At 38.3% G+C, this 23,629-nt stretch overlaps 1 protein-coding gene across 50 annotated transcripts in view; it reads left to right on the top strand.

Annotated features, from left to right (window-relative positions):
• MAP2 (microtubule associated protein 2) overlaps positions 1-21,762 on the top strand; it is a 258,015-nt gene extending 236,253 nt beyond the window's left edge. For 28 of the 50 annotated variants that reach the window (XM_028508541.2, XM_028508545.2, XM_036022942.1 and 25 more), the window contains 5 exons: positions 436-583; positions 5,006-5,346; positions 16,186-16,267; positions 17,556-17,668; positions 17,891-21,762. In XM_028508541.2, coding sequence (XP_028364342.1) covers positions 436-583; positions 5,006-5,346; positions 16,186-16,267; positions 17,556-17,668; positions 17,891-18,106 — 900 coding nt within the window. In that variant the 3' untranslated portion in view covers positions 18,107-21,762. Of the gene's footprint in view, positions 1-435; positions 584-5,005; positions 5,347-14,187; positions 14,281-16,185; positions 16,268-17,555; positions 17,669-17,890 lie in introns of all 50 variants that reach the window. The other 22 variants (XM_036022921.1, XM_036022918.1, XM_036022925.1 and 19 more) reach the window with 1 other exon arrangement.
• The last annotated feature ends 1,867 nt before the right edge of the window (positions 21,763-23,629 follow it).

Raw genomic sequence — 23,629 nt, 5'->3', positions numbered from 1 at the left:
GCTTAGAGTTCCTGTCACATTAAGTGTACAATGTATTGCAATGGTCATTGTTAAGAATATTAGGCATGCAATGCCCTACTGCCATTCCTTTCTGATTAATAAATTATCATGCTAATGAAGATTTTTCAGTAAAATCACTAATTTACTGGAAATCACCTGAGTAAATTCATTTTGCTTATGTTATGCAGAATTGGAATTTCACAATCAATTATTAACACTAAGTCCAAAGTAATATATTTTTATAAAGCCTCTAGGCAAATATGAATTCTAAGTTTGAAGTAGAAATGCTTATAAGCATGTGAAATTCAGTAGTGTGCGTTAAAAGAAACTCATCCATTAGCACGGAAAGGAAACTAGCCAGAGCAATGTAATCACCTTGTATAAGGAAAATAAAGATTCACAAGCACCCCACATCCTTTTGCTTTCCTCATTCAGGATGGAGTAACCAAGAGCCCGGAGAAGCGCTCCTCTCTGCCGAGACCCTCCTCCATCCTCCCGCCTCGCAGAGCTGTGTCAGGGGACAGAGAGGAGAACTCCTTCTCCCTCAACAGCTCCATCTCCTCTTCAGCACGGCGGACCACTAGTAGGTTATTTGCATTTGGCTTTCTTTTTAATCATCATTTTTAAACCCCATAAGTGGGGTAGAGCTTATGTATTTATACTTTACATTTGTCAAAACACACTTTAAAATCAGATTACATTTGTCCTAAGAATCAGAAAATCCAGACTGTTGATGGATCCAAAAGAGCTGTTTGAGTCAAAACGATTCATGGAGGAAATGAGCCCATACGGCTTTATTCCCCCTTAGATGGGACTGAAACAGAGTCATTTTTCTCCGAATACATTTCTCTCTCCTTCTGAGTATACAGTAAAAGTAAATTTGAAAGAAGTAATTGAGAAAACCCGCCATCAGGAATTGTAAAACTACATATGTATATAAAAACCCTTATTAGAATTCTAAGTCCTAAAGTCTAACTGGAAAGTCAACGATCAAAACCTAGCTCAGCTGGATGTTGTAGGTGAAGGGTGTTGTAGGAAGTGTTGCTGGGATGTGTTGCTGGTTTGATTCCAGGTCAGGGCACATGCCTGGCTTGCAGCCTGGGCCCCTGTTGAGAATGACATTTCTCAGTCACATTGATGTTTCTCTCCTTCTCTTTCTTCCTCCTTTCCCCTCTCTCTAAAAATAAGTGAAAAATCTTAAAAAACAAACAAACACACACCTAGGATCCTGCTTAATGTGATAGAATTGGCCTTCTAAGTAGGCTGTAATGGGGCATGTCCGATGTAATAGCTTCACTTTCTTTTGACTGATGGCCCATCGTGAACTGATTGGCAGTTATCCCAGTGTATGTGAAGAATATCAAAATGTTCTAATCACTCATTGCCTACTTAGATGTTGTGTTGCTATAAAGACTCTAGCAAAGCATGGCTTTGGATTATTTTCATACATAAATTTCTTAGACCAAAACTATCTACCACACAGAGATGCTAAAATCTTAAACACATTTTTCATTCAGTTTAATAAGCATTGCAGATAGTTAAATGTTAATAACCTCATTTGATCTACTAATGAGAAAAACGACCTTTTAGAAAGGGTAGGCTGTCCAATTCTACACAGCTAGTAAGTGGTTGATCGGTTGTCAGAACACTGATGTCTTTACAACCTAGCCTCTGGATTTCTTCTCTATTTTTTTGGACGAAACAGTTCTCAAGAACTGCTCTGGAATCACTTGGAAAACAGCATCTCTGTCATGTAAAATTTATTACAAAATGGTAGGAATTGGCCACTACTATCCCATTATAGTTGATTTATTTATTTATCACTACTTTATTTTTAAATATTTAATAATTGGCCCACTTGAAATGGGACTGTTTTGCATGACATTTAAACAGTGTTTTTGTCTACAATGAAAGAGTTTGTTATAATTAGAGCTGTTGTGATCTACAGTCTCATGAAGTATTGACATTCTTTGAAATTGTTCTAGAAACACTTTGAAATCACTAATACTCTTTTTCATGTTAGCAAAAATATTCAAATGAACTTGCAAGGATCACATTTAAGAGTTAGTAATCTCCAGAGAAAAGACTTTAACTCCAAATGTCTGGAGTTGGAATTGGGCATGACCCCAGGGTGCTAACACAAGACAAAGGCACCAAGTGCCCCCTGAGGCCCAGGGAGAATTATGCTTGTGTTTGTTGCTATGGAAGCAAAATGATACTTCCTCCATGAATCCACATCTTCAAGCCACTGTGCTCTGCCTTTCAAAATGTATCTGAATATAAATCGCTTTTACATTCTAAGTCAATTCTATTTTGATTTTCTCACTTTACTTTCATTCATAACCTTGTTGCATCGTATTGTTTGGTAACTAACATGACTGGTACTCTGATACAATGAGGACACAGGGTTTGTTTCATCTCTACATAGCAATAGCTGAAAGGCACAGGGACAGTTAGAAAAGCTCATCATCTGCCTCTCACCTTTCCTGCTGCACATGAGAACGCTCTGGCAGTTGCTGCAGCTTTGGGGAGATCTGAAGGAAACAGCGCTGTGCAGTCGGCTCCTGCAGCCCCAGAGGGGGCGGGGGATGTTGTCAGGAGGGTCTGCTAGACAGATAAGGGCGTCATTTAGTAAAGTAACTCATAAATATTTTCTGTTTTAGTCTCTTAGGTTTAACCCTTTCCTTTCAGAACACATAGGAAACCCTTGAATTTGTCATTTTGACAACTGGAACATAATTTATTACAATAAGAATGGATTATATCTGTTGAATAGCCATGTTAATGGCATACTCTCAGTGATTTTTTTCTGTTCTCCAAATACAACCCAAAACCTTTATCTTTTAGCTTTCTAAAGCTTAAAGCCTTTTTCTATAAGTGTAGAAATGACCCTGACTTGACAGTGTTTTTTATTTTACTCCAGAGTATTACTTCAGCTTAATACCTATGAAGTAAAAACAAAACAAAACAAAAACCTCAGCACACTTTGATAAATTTTGAATACAATTCATACCATTAAAAAAACAAATTTTTGAATGCCTACTGTGTTCAGATCCCATGAAAGAGACCAGTACTGGGAACAGTGACAAATAATACTGAGATGATCCCTGTCCCCCAAAGACCCGAGTTATTCCGAAGAGAGGAAGTCATGGACAAAACATCTGGGGCAGAAACAAGGTTTTGGAAGAGGTTTTTCAGAAGGATGTAGTGACTGACTCAAGCCTGCAACAAAGACTTGGGCCACAAACAAACTGTGTAGCAAAGAAACCACAAAAAGGCAAGTTGGATGTGGATGTATCATCCTGGCCTCAAAATGTCATTCGATGGAAAGCAATAAAAGTCCCAGCGCGCACACTAATTTATCACGTCAGCCCTCTCATATCTCATTTCATGTGGTGCATCGGAGAGTTCAACCGTGTCTTGCTCTTACGTTACATCAAACGGACACAGGGCGACTTTCACTTGATCTGTGGAAACTGTTCACTGAGGGGCAGTGAAATTGTTCCCTCTTTCTCCAGGAGGTCAAACCTAGACCAGTGGGTAGATTTGCGTTGTCTGTATGTCACAAAGGTCTAGGGAGCTCTGTGGGGCTCACTCCTTGGAAGTATTTAGGCAAAGATTACTTGTCCTCCTTCTCAGAAGAATTTCCTGCAATGGTAATTAACTGTGTTTGTTTAAAATTAATGAGTCATATCTTTGTCTTCTATAGAATTTCTAGAATATTTGTTGGTTATTACAAAGTATACATGCTCAGTAGTAAAAAGTGAAAATCATGCCCTTCCTATAAAATGCAAAAATGTAAAAGAGTTTGTGTAATACATGTTAACAATGTAGATGTGTTCTATGAATGGAATTGATGTATTACTCTAATAGAAAAGATTTTTATGTTAAAAGAAAGTTAAACAAGTATTAAGAAGCTAAGTATCATATCTGGCTTGGAATTTAGGATCATCTGGGTAAACGAGCCTCAATGTCCTCATTTAAAAATTAGGGGTAATGAGAGCTGCCTCTCACTGTTATGAGTATTATTTTGATTATCCAGTGTTTGGTATTTACAAAAGTGCTTGGAAATTTGTAAGGTATACTTTTATTCTATCATTATTCTTTCAAAAATTCAAATAGCATTCAAAAACACATTTAAAAAGATAACATGAGAAGCATAGTATAGGAAAATGGGGGAAAGGACTTAAGTGATCCAATGAGGCCAAGGTCAAGTTGAGGCCAAAAAAAAAAAAGCATCTCGCCATATTCTGAATAATTGACAGTGGGGGATTATTGATATGACTTCAAACTACCAAGCTAGTAATGAAAATAGAGGAGACAGCACAATCAGGTACAAGTTTTACTGCGAATATAATATTAAAACATCCTCATTTTCTAAGGCAAGAAATAGACATTTTTTTGGTATTAAGAACTAAGACAAATTTTCTCATAAAAATACATGATATTGTAGATAATGTCTGACAGAACTTTTAATAAACACATTTGCAACTCACAGTGCTCCTCAATATTAGCTGAGGGGGTGCTGCTGACACACAATGGAATAAGTGACTTTCTACACAGTCCATGATGACGTGATGCAGGTCACAGTGTCACACTGTGTGTCCACCTGGATTTCAGAGTGAACTCACTACACAGAAGAATGAGTGGTCTGCATACCACTCAAGAAATCTCCATACCCTGACCTGTATGCCTTAGTGATTACACTGGTTAAAAAAGTAGTTTTTGACACATTTGTACCAAGAATTAAGAAGAACAAATCAGGAAAACCCACATTTTACCCTTGCATTGACAGCAGCGCATGTTCCAAAGGAATGTACCAGGTTATGAGCCTTAAAAAAAAAAGGAGGCTCTCACTGTTTTGAGCATTATTATAATTCATAAATATTCTAAGCACCCTAGAAACTTACTCTGTTGTGATTGCTAACAATTATGGGCAGAAGGATACTTTGGGAGAACTTTCCTATGCTTAATTTTCGGTTTTGTTTTCTATCTGTGAATGTAGGGTCAGAGCCCATTCGCAGAGCAGGAAAAAGTGGCACTTCGACACCCACTACCCCTGGGTCGACCGCCATCACTCCTGGCACCCCACCGAGCTACTCTTCCCGCACGCCAGGCACTCCTGGGACCCCGAGCTATCCCAGGACCCCTCACACCCCAGGAACCCCCAAGTCTGCCATCTTGGTGCCCGGTGAGAAGAAAGTCGCCATCATACGTACTCCTCCAAAATCTCCTGCTACTCCTAAGCAGCTTCGGCTTATTAACCAACCACTGCCAGACCTGAAGAATGTCAAATCCAAAATTGGATCAACAGACAACATCAAATACCAGCCTAAAGGGGGGCAGGTAAGAATCGTATGGATACATATTTGCTCCCAGGTGTAAAATCCCATATTATATTGTAAGCTAACAGTTGTTACAAAAAAAAAGAGAGGTGGAGTCGCTGGGTATGATTTGTTGCCAAGAGTGTGGACCTTATCCGAAAAAGCCAGTTTATACAATATAATGAGAATCACATGACATGCTTGTTTTTTCTGGTTATTATTGGATACAAACTGATTGGACCACATAGGGGAGTCTTTCCTTTGGTTTCTTAACAGATCATTTCTAAATGTCACTCTATTGCCTTGTAGATTTTAACTTAAGAGATTAGAAGTACATTTCTGATATAAATTTGAGCGTTCTATTTTAGATGTGACTATATTTTAGTGATTCCACTTCTGTCTCCTCCCTTCCTCCCCAGGGATTTTCCGTGACATCTCTTATCAGTTGCTCACGTTCCCTCCCAAATCAGAGCACGTTCACCAAGCTTCTTCTCTGGCTGCTCTTGCCTAAACATTGCAAAGAGCAGATATTCATGTTGATTATAAATAGTTCTATGTGGTTCTGGTGAATAAAATTGTTGTATTAAAACCCTCGTTAAGATTAATTGTACTGGACAGAGTTATTAGCAAAGCTCTACCTATTAGCTCGTAACTCCAGCTCCGGCACAAACATTCACATCTTGCCGACCAGGGATCTCTGAGTTTGGCCTGCCCCGAATCTTGCTGGCACACTGTGTGTTTGGACATGGCAATTAGCCTCAATGGAGATAATAAAAATATAAATTAATGTTTCTCTTGTGCTATTGACCTTCCCATTGGATAGTTTGACTTATCTTGTCATTGAAGAGATAAAACATCCATTCTTGAGAGAAAGAAGAAAGGAAGTAATAGTTTCTTTGTACAGGAGCAAACTTGTAATGCCCTTTCAATATGCCAAGGAAGCCTTTCCTTTTAGCCTCAGTATTCTTTCCTGCCACTCTTTCTCTCATCTGTGACACTTCCGGTGTCCCTCCTTCATGCGAAGACAGTGTGTTCTCAGGCAGGTCTAGAAGAAAGATCTTACCGAAATGCGAAGCTTTCTCTTTCCTTTTGCAACACAATTCTTTGCTGAGATTCTGTTCAGTAGTGCCTGAGAAGTTAAGAAAAATCAACCAAAATTAAGGAAGGTGTACTCAATGTGTCCTTTTCAAAACAACTATAACATTCTATAATACTATAGTCATAGAAGATGCTTTATCATACAAAGATATTATTTAAAAAATTAGTACAGGAAATTTTTTTAAGAAAAAAAAATGCTACCAAAGTTAGGCCTACAAATTCCAAAAGAAACTCTTACTCTTCTTGCATCCATCAGAGTTTTGCACATCTAAGAGAAGGAAATATTTTGCGCTTTTTGGAAATATTCAAATGTCATATTCCTTTTATATTTATATGTAAATAATTTTAAAGTAGAATGAAATCAAGTTAGTACCAATTTAAAAATTTATCATTTTAGCTTTTAGTAAGAACCCTTAAAATAAAATAACATTATGTATATTTAAAATCAATTATCTTTATAAATATCACCATGTGCTACTATTCTCCTCAACTAAATGTGGGATTTACTTCTTATATTCTGGAAAATATTGATACTTAACAGAATCTGTTACTTCTTAAGATAACAAGAAAATATAGATTACTTTCAAGATATTTCATCAAAACTAAAAATTTAATAGAAAGGGAATAATCATGTAGTTTGACATAGAAATTGTATATTGTATGATTTTATTCAAAGTATTCCTCAAGGTAGGGAGACAAAAAGAATGGTGTTAGCCTTACCTTTGCTGGAATCACTAAAGTTAAACCAATCTGAAAAATATGAAAACATTTATTTTTGTCTTTCTGCTTCTTTATCATATCTGGTTATGAATATTGCTATGTCTAATTTTAGTTGACCTACAATATACTTGGTAATTCATAAAATTGATATAAAGATGTCTTATTTTTTGAGCTGAACTAAAACTGCCCTAGAGATTATGGTAATTAAGGACTAATAAAGCTGTAGGACACAAAAAATACAGAAAGAACAAAAATAGTTTCAAAATCAGTGTCATTTGGAGAAAATCTCTACTTTCATAGGGAAACATTAACCTACTGAACAATTATCCTAACTCATCTTCAGATAACTTGGAAAACATCCGTAACAGTGGAGTCATGAAGTAACTTTTGTTGGATGAGTAAGAGGTATATCCTCACCAAGACAAGACACAGATGGAAGGAACATGCTTAACTTCTATTCCATCATAGATAGTATCAGTGGATTTAAATTGGAGGAAGAAGTGAATTAGGAAATTGAGATGCATTGCAGTTGAAACTGACTTCGTAGGACGGTCCTTGTAGATGTGCAGATGAGAAATCTGCCCATTTCTCTCAGTGTACTCTGCACCACTGTAGCACAGGCTGCGTTCTCTCTTGTTGATGTCACCACGATAGTTGTTAACTGGTCTCCCTGCACCTCTGACACACACTGCATATTGTAGCCAGTCTTTCTCACCACATGTGTACTTAAGCATTCCATTGAGCAGTTATTTCATGGAAATCTTATCTTACCCACTAGACCATAAGCTCCATAAAATCAGGGATGAGGTCCATCTTCTTCTCCAGGTCCAGTACACAGTAGGTGTTCAATAAAAGTTTGTTGAAAGTTGAGTGAATGTAGTATACCATGTGCGTGGTGAGATACATTCTTTCTAGTGACTACTGAATAAATGTGAATGCCGGATGCCATTATAGTTGTTACCCAAAGAAACTTCCCATGTTTGAACCACAGGATGTAAGAGCTGAGTTCTTGGTTCCCCTTTTCTACTAAATTACTGTGTGACCTTAGATACTGACCTCTCTGGTTCTCCGATTTTTTCATTTGTAGAATAGAAGCAAAAAAATAATACTGTCTATGTATATAGTGCTACCTCATTTAAATAGACCATAAGGTGATTTTTAGATCTCAGATCTGTGGTTTGCCTTAGAGTAGGATAGTAGTTAGCATTATAGCTAATCAAAAAGTATTATTTAATCATTTTAATAGACTCCACAGTAAGTATTTGTGCCATAAATGGCAAGCCAAAGTTCAGCAGAACAGCACCACTTGTGGAATGGAAGAGGAGTGTGATTTTGGAAGATGGATACTTAGAGAAGAATAAGGAAATGAAATGGGAAAAACATAGAGTGCAATCTTTTAATATTTTTATGGAATCTTCAGCATTCTCCTAAGACTGTTTAGGCCTTTAATATACTAATTTGAATGAGTCGCTTTCACTTTTATATTCATGGAAAAGAGGAAATTAATTCTGGAAGCAACTAATTATAATATAACAGGCTTTTTTTTCAAGTAAATTATCATGGTCACCACTGTGATGATCTACTCATGTGCAGTTAAATTTATAAATTATACGTTTTATAAACTAAAAGAGAAGGATTGAGGCTCATTTAGATTTTTCACATTTGTATGTGTATTTTTCATCACACATTTACTAAGACACCACTGTGTACTGCCCGACAAAAGGAGAATCAGACAATGTGATCAGTCTGGGCAATACAGAGTGGTGTTCTTATTTTCTTGTCCCCCTTAGTATCTTGCTCTTATTTACTTTTCTTTCCTAGCCATTTATTTTCATCTCCTTAGGGCTACAAATAAGTGCTAAGTAAAAGGAATAATAAAATACCCCATGAGCTTTAAAATACTGTCAGTCAACCCAGCATGAAAAAAATAGGTGTTTTCTGAAATAAATATATTGACAAAGGGTTTCTTAGTACCAAAGTCAACATTATCTCAATATGAAAGCCCACTGAAATCATGGACCCTGTCTTTATGCAGTAGAACGTGTATACTGTAATTCAAGTGACTTTTGTAGGGTAACAAAAAGTTTTGGAGGTAGGCTTCATAAATACTGATTATTCAAAACTATGAAACAATTACTGCATTGCGTTCACAAAATTGAAAACCGTAGAGTCCTTTTTTGCTTGCTGTTCATTTACAAGCCAAGCAACGACATGCGGGCAGCCTTGAATCTCAGGTTGTTTTCAAACAACTCAACAAGGGCTTTAAAGTTACTTCCTTGAACAACTTTGTTCCCCATTCCATAACATTTCTTAAAAATTTAAACTAGAGAAAAAAATGCAACATCGAGAAGTTATAGCAAGTGAACTTATCTGTTAAATTTTTTGAATCACAAGGACTATTGTGTTCATAACTTTCCTCACAACGCCCATTGAGAAACGGTTTAAAAAGTTTAACAATGGGTCTAATGACTGAACTCAACGTTGATGCCACCAAAAAGTTTTTTCCAAATTTTTCAGTACTTACCCCAAAGTTTTTTTATTGTGGTTCTACTTTCTGTGTCTTATAAAACGGCCTACATGGGAAAAGTTGGCCCCAACTGATCCTTCTCCAGAGTTCTGGGGAATTGTATGTTTTGACATAAACTATTATTTTCTGTTTGTGTATTCGACCACATTTATTGTTTATATTTGATACACTTAGTTTTTAAAATGTCAGTTAGTGTATGCAGGCTTAATTAAGATTCAGAATGTACCCTAAAATGTGTATATTTTTATGTATATTTACCAGAGCACAGGGTTGTTAACAGATAAGTCTTTGAAAAATGTCGTCTGTTCCAGGGAACTTGTGACCTTCAGGAGTATCTGATGGAGTTATATTTTTCTTTTAACACATGATACCCCAGGACTCTACAGAGGCTGGATAGATTTTATTAAAATTTGGTGCTGTGGGGTGGGAAATACTTTTGAGAGAGAAATACTTTTGAGATACTTATTATAATGCAGGGACAAAGGAAGACTCCATGGTAATAAACACTCCTGTGAAATGATGCAAGCCCAAAGGAAAAGCTTAATCCCCTGTAAAGCTGAGGGGAAGTCAGTTGAGTGTCATTGTTCACTACCCTTAAAAAATAAAGTATTCTTTCTAAGACCGCCTTGGGTGGAAGAAGAAAGAAAAGATGTTGCAGTTGAGGGCCGTACGTAGAGGAGGCCTGAAGACCCTAGTGCTGCATGTGAGAGAGCTGAGGACAGAACCCAAAGTTTCGGACCCCCGGTTATACTCCCTATCGCACTGTCTTGAGATGACATGTGGGTCTTTTGTTAAAAAAAAAAAAAAAAAAAAAAACAGCATCAGAGTGTCAAGTTAAAAAAACAAACAAGGTCCCATTGCTTAAGAAATTCAAGCTGACGTTGAGATTAATGTCCCTGGTCTACAATATAAATTGTTTTACTAAAAACTGTAAGTTAGGATTGTATTTTTTTTTCCATTTTACCTGTTCTGTATTTTTGATCTTTAGTAAGAGATTAATTCTTGCTTACAGTAATATCCTGCATTTTTTTCCTCCTGTCCTTTCTTAGAATAATCCCATGTGGGGGAAAAATTACTTCCTCTGAAGGCGCAGTTAAACCTGTATGCAGAGAGAGTACAGAGGCCAATCATTTCTATTGAATCATCATGATAAAAACCCAACGAGAGTCTCCCCAGGACTATCCAGAAAGTAATTGCCCTGTTCTTCCCTAGCATGGTGGTGTAATAGATAGAATTAGTAAAAAATAAAATACAATCATTCTGATTAATTATTCAGTTACATTAACCTAACTTTTATAACTCTTCATGCTTATATGACTCTTTATGTGAATGAAAAGTCAACTGTGTACGCAAACAAGTCACCACTATTTGCCCATGATACTAAAATCCCTTTTTGCCAGCCTTCCACTGTGGTGGGAGGGATTAGGCTGAGCCCTGAAGGATGGTCTGTTTACAGACTTGCCTAACAAGAGATAACAACATAACAAAGGCCCTTAAAGTATGAGCTGTAAGACAGCCTGGCCCAAATGTACAGTGTTAAGAGAGGACTCAAAACTCAGTATTGCAGAGAACCCTGGCTGCCTGGCTAAGGAATTCTGATGCACTTAATAGGAAATAGGGGGTTGGAGAGAATTTTGAATAAGGCAGAGCTTTAGGAAGCTTCATTTCGCAGGAACATTTCACTTCCAGTGAGTTATGCAGGAGAAAAGATTATCACTCTTTCCATCACCTTTTCTGCATTAATAGTGCAAGTACAACTTTTGATGAAAGAAATGGACAAAGATTAAAACGTGTTCTAGAGTAATTTGGGCTAATGATTATTCAAATATTTTTTCTTCCATATCATGAATATAGAAAATTAGTTAATTTGCCAAATATAAGTTTGGTATATTTTTAGATAGCCTCTAAGATTTTTAAATATTTTTCTGTTTACGCAGACTTTTAGGGAAACAAAAGTTTAATGAAAATTTTTCCAAAGAAAAATAATTTTATTTAGATCCATTGATACAACAGAGATAGTTAAAATTCAACTTATTTAAAAAGAAAAATTAATTTAGAATAAAACTTTATCCTACACAGCAGCCACCTTTTTTTCCTATTTTATGGAGTGGTTTGTGAGAAGTGCTGGTATTTGTGGGCTTAACTCTCTAAGTATAAATTATTGTAAATGGTCCTAGAGATCTTTAGGATGAAGTATTTTATAATTTTTCAAAGGCATAAATGTGCATCACACAGACGAGGTGAGTGCTCAGGCGCTAGAGGGTAAATCACAATGATCATCAAGCATCCACTACCCAATGGGGTTTTGTTTTGTCTATTCAACCGTCAGGCGAGATGGTGAGTGTCACACTTGCCTCACTTTAGAGTCTAAAGTTTAGACACAAGCAATATACTGTGACACTATTGCAAGCATGGAGATATGTCGAGAGTGTGCCGTTAATGCACGTCAGAGGTCTGCTTCGCTTGCAGACTGAGCGGACCTAGCTGAGAAAGTCCACCACTGACGAGGCCAGCTGGTTGTCTCACTAGGAAGTCTATGACTCTAGAAAATCTGTGAAAAATGAACAGGAGTCAACCTGTAAGCTTTAGGATTGTAAGATTTGAATTACCTCTAAATTATGCTAGCAATGGGTATGACCCTTTTGGGTTTCAGTGATTTGTTTTGGAAATCATAAAATTGTCAAAAAGTTGATTAAATGTTAGAGTCAGATTCATGCAACTGAATTTGGAGTTTCCATTTTTGCAACAAGTGAATCACATTTAACATTTGGTGGCTCATTTGTAATGAGCCACTTGATTGGTATCCTACTGATCCCTAATTTAAAATTCAAAAATGCAGTTAGAGACCCTGTACATCCCTGAGTATGAGGAAAAAAACGGCTTAGATGAATTCTGTTTCATTGCCAAAATAATTCGTTCTTTGTGGATAAAAATTGTAAGTATTACTATTAGAAATAATAAATGAAAACTATTTTCTTTTTAAAATTAATTTATGTAGTTTGAAATGTAAAGGCTTTTGTTGACTTAAAGGTATGTGCATCTCAGTTTATATGAAATTCCTGGAATGAGTCTACACTTACTGTTAGATAGAAACTGTGTGATACATTCCCCCACCCTTTTATAAAACTGGAATGGTTCTTATGCCCTAAAGAGGGGCCCAATCATCACGTCTCCTGAATTCAGATTTTGACAAGAGGCTCTTCCCTTGGGGTGTCAATGAGAGTTGTTGACGATGTTTCCCTATAAGGGACAGCGATCTTGTCAATGTTAGTTAAGCAGGCACTGCAGTTTAAGTTTTGTCTAGTTAAAAATAGTCAGGATTCATGTCCTCTTGAATCAGTATCCTTTTCTAAAACACCAAGAGATGTGATACTATTCAGGGACATGGCTGAATATCTGGGATCATTTTATTTAGATTTTTTTAAATAAGAAGATAAATTGTCCCCCAAAGCATTGAAAACATGATTTCTCTTTAGCTATTGGGGGAGAGGAAGAAATTAGTCATTTTAGACAAAGTAAAACCAACCACCAAACAACAACAAATATAAACCTTTCTTTCTAACTTTACTTATCTGCCCTCTAAGACATGCAGAATTCAAAAGACATGAATTCTTGAAAGAGAATGAAAGAAGTTACAAGAGTTATTACTTTGCACATTACATTACACCAGAGTAATATTTGTCCAGATCTGGATTTGCTATTGTCTTCCAGATGAATACTGGACTTTCTGAAAATAGAAATAAAACACCTAACCTCAGATCTGTCGGACCAACTGAGGTCTGGACTGCATGATGAGCACAAGTCAGCTGACTGAAGTTCTTTGGTTTTCTCCCCTTTAAAAATGGAAAGAAGGCTTCCACGCCCACATCTAAGGATAATGGCTGTTGATGAGCAGCTGTCAGAGAGAGGCCTTCCGATAGGCCACTGAGCCACACCTATAGGGGATTCATATGCCCTTTCCACAGAGGAGGCCCAGAGACTCCTTGTTGACCCTCTTAGGAAACCAGGGGCTTCCTTCCCTGCACAAATGAGGACCCTCACCTGTAGCATTCACTAGACCATGCTATATTTAAGTCAAGTGCACAGGATGATCCACAATGGTAATGACTGACACTGTCGGGCGTAAGGTGGGGCAGATAGGGCACTGGTGTATCCTTCAGGATCCTGGCCTGGACTACACTGAACTATACTTTTGGACCTTCCACAGAGCGAACTAGAGTTCCCGTGTTGTCCACAGTATTGGGAGCCTCCTCCTTACAGATGACCCAGGTTTTATTTTTCTATTCCTCTAATTGCTTCCAGATTACAGCTGCCTAAGGCTCTGGAGCATTTGGCCCTTGGGAGTACAGGACAAGAGAAGGTCGTTTTTATATGCTAGATCTGCTCTTCGATTCCAGTGTTAGTTTGTTCTCTTAAATGAGTGTGTAGGTGGAAGGGCGTGTGGAGCCTCTTCTGGTTCCCTGTACCCAGCATGTTGAAACAAAAATGCACAGTGAAGTTACCTCCAATTCCTTTTAGGTTAGGATTTTAAACAAGAAGATCGATTTTAGCAAGGTTCAGTCCAGATGTGGTTCCAAGGATAACATCAAACATTCTGCTGGGGGCGGAAATGTAAGTAGAAGCTTCCGGTGGAAAGCCGCCCTGGTTGTGCGGAGCCACCTGCACAGCCAGCACCCTGTGTCCTCTCCTGCCTCCTTCCCCACACACCGCCCCTTCTCGTTGCTGCGCCACGCGTCCCCTTCACCTGGGAGCTTGTCAGCCTTGCGTCTTCGGTGATGGGTTTTCCACCCTTCCCTCTAAGATCATCAGTGAACATCTCGCTTTCAGTTGAATAACCAGACCTTAATGGGGTACACCATGATTTTCAGGGGGATGGAAAACCCACATCACTTGCCAATTGTGCTTGCTGGCCTCTGGCCCCAAGGTATTTCCTCATGCTGTCTCTGTTCCCCTGCAAAAGTCACCTGGGCACACACTTTTCCTGCTCCATTGGAGTTACTCCTGAGGCAAAGACTGGTCGAGTTGAAAACACCCAGTGTGTAATGTCAGTCTTTTGTGCTTCATTATTCATGAGAGTTAGATATTACTTGGAACAACACAAAACTGCTGAAGCATGGTTCATCTGTAATTCAAAGTGAGAGGATTCAAGTTCCCAGTGTACGTGGCTTAATGGCATTTTTCCTATCTCTTAAACTGAGTGGAAAGAATATCCTATGAGAGAAAGGGAAAGATGAATCCATGTCTCTCAAATGTAGTTGAGGCAGAGTTGAAACAGGTAAACTCAAGCCAGATCCTGTCACCTGAACTTCAGGCTCTGGCCATCTGGGACCCCAGTAATTTAAAGTACCAAGACCAAAATTCTCGCCTGTCTAATAATTCTTGGCTCCTTGCTGCTCAACTGGGCATAGATGGAATGAATCAGTGAAAGGAGAGATGAGCAAGTGACTTCTACCAGGAATCGTCACTTGATCTTCAAAGTAGATCTACCAAGCATAAACATTCACTGCCGTGGGAAATCCATAGCAAGGTTTGCTGGGCTTCTCCAGAGGCACTGGGCTAAGCCTCAGCACCAGTGTTTCCATGGGCACGGTGGCCCTCTTCCCTGTTGCCCTGACTGTGAGGGCTCACCGCCTGGTACTCTGACAGAAAGCGGCAGTCCTATCAAATAACTTGAGGGGATCAGAAGGCATACCCAGCTACCGCCACTGCAGGTGCTGCTGGTCAAAACACCTAAGTGGAAAAGGACAAATTGAGATAACTCACAAACTTCAAACAAGTAAGGGAGCTCCCAGCCTTCAAAACAAGAGTCTTCAATTTTCCTCTAGAGAAGAATCACTTATTCAAATATGCAGATTCCCTGGCCCCATTTCCCCAGTGTCCAATTCAGTAATTCCCATGTGCTTCTGATGCAAATGGACAGTGACCCACACTTGGAGAAGCACTGTTTTAAACATTGGGAGAGGAGAGAATTTCAATAATACACAGAAAGAAAACAAATGTTGCTATCGATGAATAATTTGGTGCACAAGAAAAATTCCATTTGACTAAGGCATGACAATAATGTTTTAGAAAAGCATGTTTACAGCTTTCTTCTTCTTAGAACAATGTTGTTCTTCTTGCATCTATGAGCAATGTTGGGCACCTTTATGTAAAACTCACCTTGGGAAGAATGATTTATCTCTTCACTTGGCTCTTTGCTTAGAGGAAGGTTTTACACGGTGTGGCTTCGTTCTTGCCTTATTAATCCAGGTCTTTCTATCTGCTTGTGGCATGATCTGTTTTCTAATAAAATCTTCTATTCTAGGCTTTTCTTTCACTCGGGTCCTTCTTTCCAACCAAACAAGTAGAACGGCATATGGGAGAGTATGTTTTCCTATGTATGTTTGTACTTCAGTTTGGGTTCCTGGATATGTGGTAGTGTGTTGAGTGTGGATGTGTTTCTAGATTTTATGTGTGTGCTTAGGGGGTTTGTGCATGTCTGTACTATTTTAAGCGTATTTTATGTGATTCGCACAGGTACAGATTGTTACTAAGAAGATAGACCTAAGTCACGTGACATCCAAATGTGGCTCTCTGAAGAACATCCGCCACAGGCCAGGTAAGTAAATACATCTTAGTCGTCTGAGAAATATTAAATTGGATTCAAGAAATTGACAAGCAGAGTTTTTGTTGTTGCAGAGTACCTAATTAGAAGGACATTTCAAAATCCTGGTACTTCATGCTTTTATTGGGAGAAACCTAAGTTAGAAATTTGGGCTTCTTCATTTGGACAAGTTGCTAATGAAAGTGAAAGCAACTTGAAAGCAACTCTTAGGTGGAGATGGGTAAAGAAGTCTAATCCAGCTTTTTTACCAGATCAAAGACATCAGCAGATGCTCATTTGTGCTCAAGGGCAGACTGAAAGACAACAGATACCTTTCCGGTGTAGACTCCTTGCATGCACAAGCTTGAGAGAGGCAGAAAGGCATGCAGAGACTGGGAGACCATGCTCAAGGGTGGAATGTAGTGCTGTCTATCAGCAGATCCTTGACTTTCAGACTAATTAGCAGTTGGGGGAATGTCATGGTCCAAACTCTGTCTTAATATTATTAGATCAAAGTCAATATCAGATAGGTCTTAGGACATCTGTACAAGAATGTGATCTCCTATTACTCCATCTACTAATTAAAACGGGACGTTCTTAAAGCTTATGAGTATTAAAAACTTAGCTCCTGACTCCTGTTTTATCTGTCAAACTACCAGTGTTGAAAATATGCAAATGGATCCATACGCATATATTCACACCCTTTCTAGCCTGGTAGTTCTTTATACAAGTGACCTATAGTGCCATGAAGAGGAATAAAGCGCTTCATCTCAATGCAATTTGTTCCTTCTGGAAGAAGAGTCTAACTCTCCCAAGTTTTAGAAAGGATACAGTAGCACATTTTTTAAAAATTGTTGTTCAAGTACAGTTGTCTCCATTTTCCTGCCGCCGCTTTCTCCCACCCCACCCCACCTCCACCTCCCACCATCAGTCCTGCCTGCCTTTGGCTTTGTCCATGGGTCCTTTACACATGTTCCTTGACAACTGTGTTAGTTTTAGAGTATTATATAGATAAAACACTTCTAATATTGTAGGTTAGATTGGGTAGAAAAGGGTATTAATATGTAAAGCAATCCATATAATGGTACAAAAGGATGTAATTATCTTGTATAATATAGGGAAAATGGTGCGGACTAGAAATTTTAAAAGATTTTTTTTCCCGCCTATGGTCAGAGGTGTAGCAGAGTTAATTAAGTTTGTGGTTTACAATGGTCTATCTACTATAATAATTTTGGGGAAATAATCACCACAAATATAAGATGTAATTTTAGCAAGACATTTAAAAGCCTTTCTCCTCTCATAGGTGGTGGGCGTGTGAAAATTGAGAGTGTAAAACTGGATTTCAAAGAAAAGGCCCAAGCTAAAGTTGGTTCGCTTGACAATGCTCACCACGTCCCTGGAGGTGGTAATGTCAAGGTAAGAAACGAGGTCATGAGCTGATCTTGTCTTTTTTTTTTCAATGGTTTTGTAATACCCCTCATCAATATGGGCCCCAGACTGAAGACCTGAGTAATAATAGCAAGTAAGGATGGCAGAGTGCATGCGAGTGACATTCACATTAGCTCTGGGATAGAGAGAAACATCTAGGGGTCAGTGAAGATGTCTGAGTTAACAAGGACTGATGCTTGTCTTGAACAGATTGACAGCCAAAAGCTGAACTTCAGAGAGCATGCTAAGGCCCGTGTGGACCACGGGGCTGAGATCATCACGCAGTCCCCAGGCAGATCCAGCGTGGCCTCCCCCCGACGACTGAGCAACGTCTCCTCTTCCGGAAGCATCAACCTGCTCGAATCCCCTCAGCTTGCGACTCTGGCCGAGGACGTCACTGCTGCACTGGCTAAGCAGGGCTTGTGAATATTTCTCCTTTAGCATTGAAGTAACAATATTTAGGCATGAGCTCTTGGCAGGAGTGGGCTCTGAGCAGGTGTTATGTTTATTCTTTACATACCATAAAATAAATAATGTCCTTCCCAAACTCTATTAATTGTTACAATTTTATAAAAAAAAATGAATAGCATATGCAGAAATTGACTTGATTTCCATTTGCAACAGGAAGACACTGGCTTTACATACGTACAATTGGACGATTATTTTTGCTCTGCTCTGTTTTGCATGGAGTATTATCATTTGAAAAAATTGCATTTTTACCTTTCATGTGCCTGAAGGCTATCCACTACATTCTGAAAGGCCTTGTTAAAATCCAAGCTGCTCATTTCACTATCCTGTCCGTGGGCGAAAAGGTCAAAGCTGCCCATTGTAACTTATTCCAGATTGAAGTCAATCAAGGAGTCTGATGGCAGGAAGGGAAGAGCATGTAAGAAATGAGTTGTTTGTTTTTTTTTTTAAGTGTTATTTTGTATAAATGGGAAGAAAGATTCAATTAAGTTATTAACATTTGGGACCTGGATGATTATATCAGAGTATAAGTCAATTCAGTAAATTATTTAACTAATTAAAAAATAGGAACGAAGCATTTGAGCTGCGGTTGAGGACGTGGTGTAAAACTGCTCTGGCGCTTTCCTTAGGACGGACTCGTGTCTGATTAGAATGTCAGTTGATCCGCTAGATTTGTGTCCACACTACCAGTTTCACACCCCCTTTCCATCTGTTTGATACAGTATTATAGATATAAATATATATATATATTTCTCTGTGGCCATTTGTGATACTTCCTCATATACTTGAATATTATACTTCCTTATTCACAGTATCTGTGTCTCCTGCACCCTTTGGTGTTGCAATTTTAGGTATGTGAAAGTAGATGTTAGCAGGGTTCTTTCCCTATTTAAAAAAAATACATTAAAAAAGACAAAAAGTTTTAGCATGAAGTTGCCTTCTGTAACAACTCAAAGCTGTAACCCTGTTTTAGTGCCAGATACAAGTCTCTCCCATGATGCTAGAAAAATTTATTTTTCTTTGCTTTCACCAACATGGAGTTTGTGGGGGTGGGACCAGTTATACATAAAAGGGTTTACAGATTGTCAGTTTAAGATTATGGATTTAAATTATTTTGAGTCATGGAATAGTTTGGGTTTTATTTCTGTAATCATCCATGAAAGACTTAACTAAGACTTCTTTCTTTCTTTTTTTTTCATTTGCTAAAGTTGAAACTCACAGTGGGAGTTTGGGACTGGTTGTCCCGTTCTCCCAAACAAGTACCTGCTTATTACATTGTCTGGGAGAAGATATTTGGCTTCCTTACCCAAAGTAAAGATCCCTTGATCAGAAAGGAAAAATACAGTTCTTTGAGAAGCTATAGCTACAAAATATTTGAGATACCGATATCAAGATCAAATTATATCAGTAGGTAATACTGTTTTGACTTTATATACAGTTAAGAAATCCCAAATCAATTAATTAAGTCCTCTCGCAAATCATTCATTTTAGACTCTTGAAGAAACAATGAAGTAGTCAATGGCCCAAATGAGGCAATGCATTACCAGGCTAGGTGGATACTCTTTACTGTTTTATCTATTCCTTTTCTTGCTCAGGGCTGGTAAGGTTGGATTTGAACAGTTACAAGCAAATGATCTGGTAGGTATTAGATTCCTTTGAGCCAAATCAATTCCTGAATATAAAGGAAGAAATGACAAGCATGGACGAGGCAAAAAGGGAGTATAGTAACATCCAAGAAAGAATCCACAGGATGCAATGACAGGGACACGGTGACATTTTGTGACTTATTGAATATTGGAACCAATGTAACTTCCACAAAAGAAACTGTAGGAGCAAATATGCACCATTCATTCTCAACTAAGAGGTCTTACATGGGCAAACATGTCAGAAATCATTTATAAATTGGTTACTTTACACAACAGTCAGAAGGAGAAAAACTGCTGAGTAGCGCTGCAGTTGTGTTTATGTTCTGCCTAATAATTGCTGTGAGGTTTGATTTGACCAATTTGGGCATTTTATCCAAAAGCTTCCCTTGAAATGCACCAGAAAATAGGAGAAGAAAGAATAGTTATATGGAGACTTACGGTATTTCTTATGTGTTTGGTAGTGTTAGATAGTGATTGAGGTTCTAGAGAAAGAAGTTAACAGCTGGTTAGAACAGTTTTAACAGGTGAAACACATATTTTTTTCAACTTGGGTTAAGTTTTTTATAAGAGTTAAGAATAAGTAAACATACTCTGCATATTACAATTCAGTTTCTTAATAATACATGCCCAAAATAAAGATGATATAAAGCATGGAGTTACTAGATTTGGCATTAAAACAAATGTTTATTTCAAACTACAGCAAAATTATAATGAATAAATCTCTCTCTTTGTATGGAAGTGTGGTTCTCTATAAAGTTAAGAGCAACGACAGCCTGATAATTTGTACCAAGGAAAGAGAGAGACACACAGGACAAATGTCTTCTTATGGGGACAAGTGGTGGAGCCCATCTTGCCTTCGCTCTCAAGACTAACGACACAAATTAAGCTTTTTGAACACCACTCTTGTGGGGACATCCATACGCTGATCTAGAAATTAAAGCTTCATAGTTATAATTCTAGATCTCTTAATGCCAGTTTCTCTCTGGCTTTAGCCTTTGAGAACCTGTTTAAGAATATACAAGTAATCCAGAGCTATGAAGAGTTAAAAGGCCAGCTTCTTCAATGAACTCACCCTCTCTGGGTCGCCTGCAACCAAGAATTGGATACCTTACAACGATGCAGGAACGATCCGAGCTTATGCTGAGTTTCAAAGGCCATGTTCACTTAGGAACCAACTCTCTCTGGATTCTCCTGCTGAGTTCCAGCAGGATGATGGGCTGAAATCCCACCCCCAAGCGAGACACCTGTGTGACACCAGCTAGGTATGGCTGAAGAAGGGTAAAGAGAGAACTCTGTTAAATGGAAGACTGTACCGGTGGGAGCTGGCCTTCTCCAGATGCTCATTTAGTCATGCAGTAGGAAATGAGACCCTCCACCAAATATAGTAACATCACGTCAGTATCATTAAATAATCTCAATGTGGCTGATTCTGACATAGGGACAATGATAGTTTTTCTCACATTGTTCATGCTACAAAAGGGTGGCAAATAAACAATTCATGGTCTTAGTAGCCAAGAAAAAAAAAAAAACACCTAGATTCATGGCTTGGAAAAGCAAATGCTAGGCATTCCTTCAAAAAACAGACATGCTCAAGTCAGCATTGATGTTTCTTCATTTAGGCCTAGGATTCTTAGCCTCCTTGTGTAGGTTGAGACCAAGTCCCTCTGCAGGAAAAAGGTTATTTTTAAATTTAAAAAAATATCAATCATTAAGATCTACTTCAACTTTAGCAAAAAGAAAAAAAATCAACAAAAAGTATACTCTGTATGCTGGGATTCCAAGGTTCCAACACTCCACTCCAAATCTGTGGGGGGTTTCTTTCTTCTGATAATTCTAGAGCCTGTTACCATAGAAAGGCATTTCTTCAATGGCTGGTTGTAGTTAGTTCATGTTTTTCAATCAAAATTTGCAAATGTATTTGTTGCTGTATAGTGATTGTTTTGCAAAATAAAATTGCTTGTCATCTGATTGATGGTTTCAGATTGTTTCTTCTTCTCTGGGGAAAATTTACATATATATATCACCATCCCTTGTTTGTACAGAAATGTAGTATATATACTGCTCAATACAACCAGAGAAAATTGTGAAGAAAGGGCCACAGTTATCTGCTGAATTCCTGCTGCGTGTCAGGCTCTAGCACTACTGTATTAGCAGAAGGCTATCTGTTGCAAGTGACAAAAACTCAAATCAAATTGGCTAAACATAAAGACAAACTTATTGACTCAAGTAACCAACCAGGCAGGAATATCTGCCTCAGGTATGGATGGATCCAGGCACTCAAAAGATGTTATTAAGAATCTTTATTTTCCTAACTCTGGATCTAAGCTCTCAAAAGATGTCATTAAGAATCTTTCTTTTTCCAAACCTTAGATCTGCTTTCTCTGTGTTGGTTTCATGCTCAGGCAGACACCCCTTTAATGATGGTCACTGGAAGCTCCAAGTTTCACAACCTGAAAGAACGCCTCTTTCCAAGGAGCACTAGTTAAAGCCCAGTCTAAAAATCACCGAGTTACTTGGGCCACCTGCTCACTTGTGCTCATTGGCCAGGCTTGAGTCACATGTCCAAGTCTATTGCAGCTAATAGACCTACGGGAAAGAATTGTGGAGAAGAAATGTTCCCTTCAAAGGAAAGTCAGTCTGCCACTGCCAGAAGGGGGAAATGGAGGCTGTGCGGGTCAGAAAGACAGACATCCTCTACATCCATACACCAAATTCTCTATATTCAGCCTTAAGGGGGTATTTTTGCTGCTGATTGTGCTAAGGCTTCACCTGGGAGCTTGTTAAAAAGGCAAAATTTCAAGCCACAGTCCAGGCCAATTTGCAACATCCCCCGCAGGGGATTCATCTGCACATTAAAGTTTGAGAAACACTCACCTCATCACTTCTCTCTAATGTGCTGAAGGGGAAAGAACTCGGTCGCAGCCCACTAACAGGTAAGAATTATTCCTCAGACTGCTTGACTAGAATGCTGAAGTTAACATAGGGATACATATATCTTTAAGAAAAAATGCCTTCAATTTTTCTTGTGTATAGATATCCAGAAGAGGGATCACTGGGTCATATAGTAGCTCTGTGCTTAATTTCAAGGAACCTCCATACCGTTTTCCATAGTGATGGCAGCAATTTACCTTCCCACCAGCCATGTCTGAGTTTCCCCTTCTTCACATCTTCTCCGTCTTGAGAACAGCCATTCTAATGATGTGTGAGGTGGTGTCTCGTTGTGTTTTCGATTTGCATTTCACAGCTAGCAATGGCGAGCATTTTTTCATGTATCTGTTGGCCATCTGTACATCTTCTGTTCTAGTCCTCTGCTGATTTTACTTGGATCATTTTGGTTTTTTTGTTGTCGAATGATGTAAGTTCTTGATTTATTTTAGACATTAGCCCCTTATTGGAGATATCATTTACAAATATCTTCTCCATTCCATTGGTTGGGTTCTTGTTTTGTTGGTGGTTTCTTTTGGTGTGCAGAAGCTTTTTAGTTTGATGTAGTCTCATTCCTTTCTTTTTGTTTTATTGCCCTTGCCTTTGGAGTCAAGTTCACAAGGCCCCTCTGAGACCGAGATTCTTAAATGTAGTGCCTATGTTTTCTTCTATTTATCTTATTGTTTCAGGTCTTATATTTGAGTGTTTAATCCATTTTGAGTTAATTTTTCTGTGTAGTGTCTGGAGTAGTTATTTAAAAAAAAAAAAAAAAAAAGGACATGCCAGGAGAGTCGTCGCCAAGTCTGATATCAAAAAGGGTTCAGTGGCCAAGTAGTGGAACTTGTGACTGGAGAAAAAACATCCTTTGGTATTGGAGGTTTTCCAGACCCCATACGATTCTATCCTGGCT

This window comes from Phyllostomus discolor, chromosome 4 (genome assembly GCF_004126475.2).
Source record: "Phyllostomus discolor isolate MPI-MPIP mPhyDis1 chromosome 4, mPhyDis1.pri.v3, whole genome shotgun sequence".
NCBI lineage: Eukaryota > Metazoa > Chordata > Mammalia > Chiroptera > Phyllostomidae > Phyllostomus > Phyllostomus discolor.
Note: the sequence above shows the minus strand (reverse complement) of the source record. Positions and strands in the feature narration are given on the sequence as shown.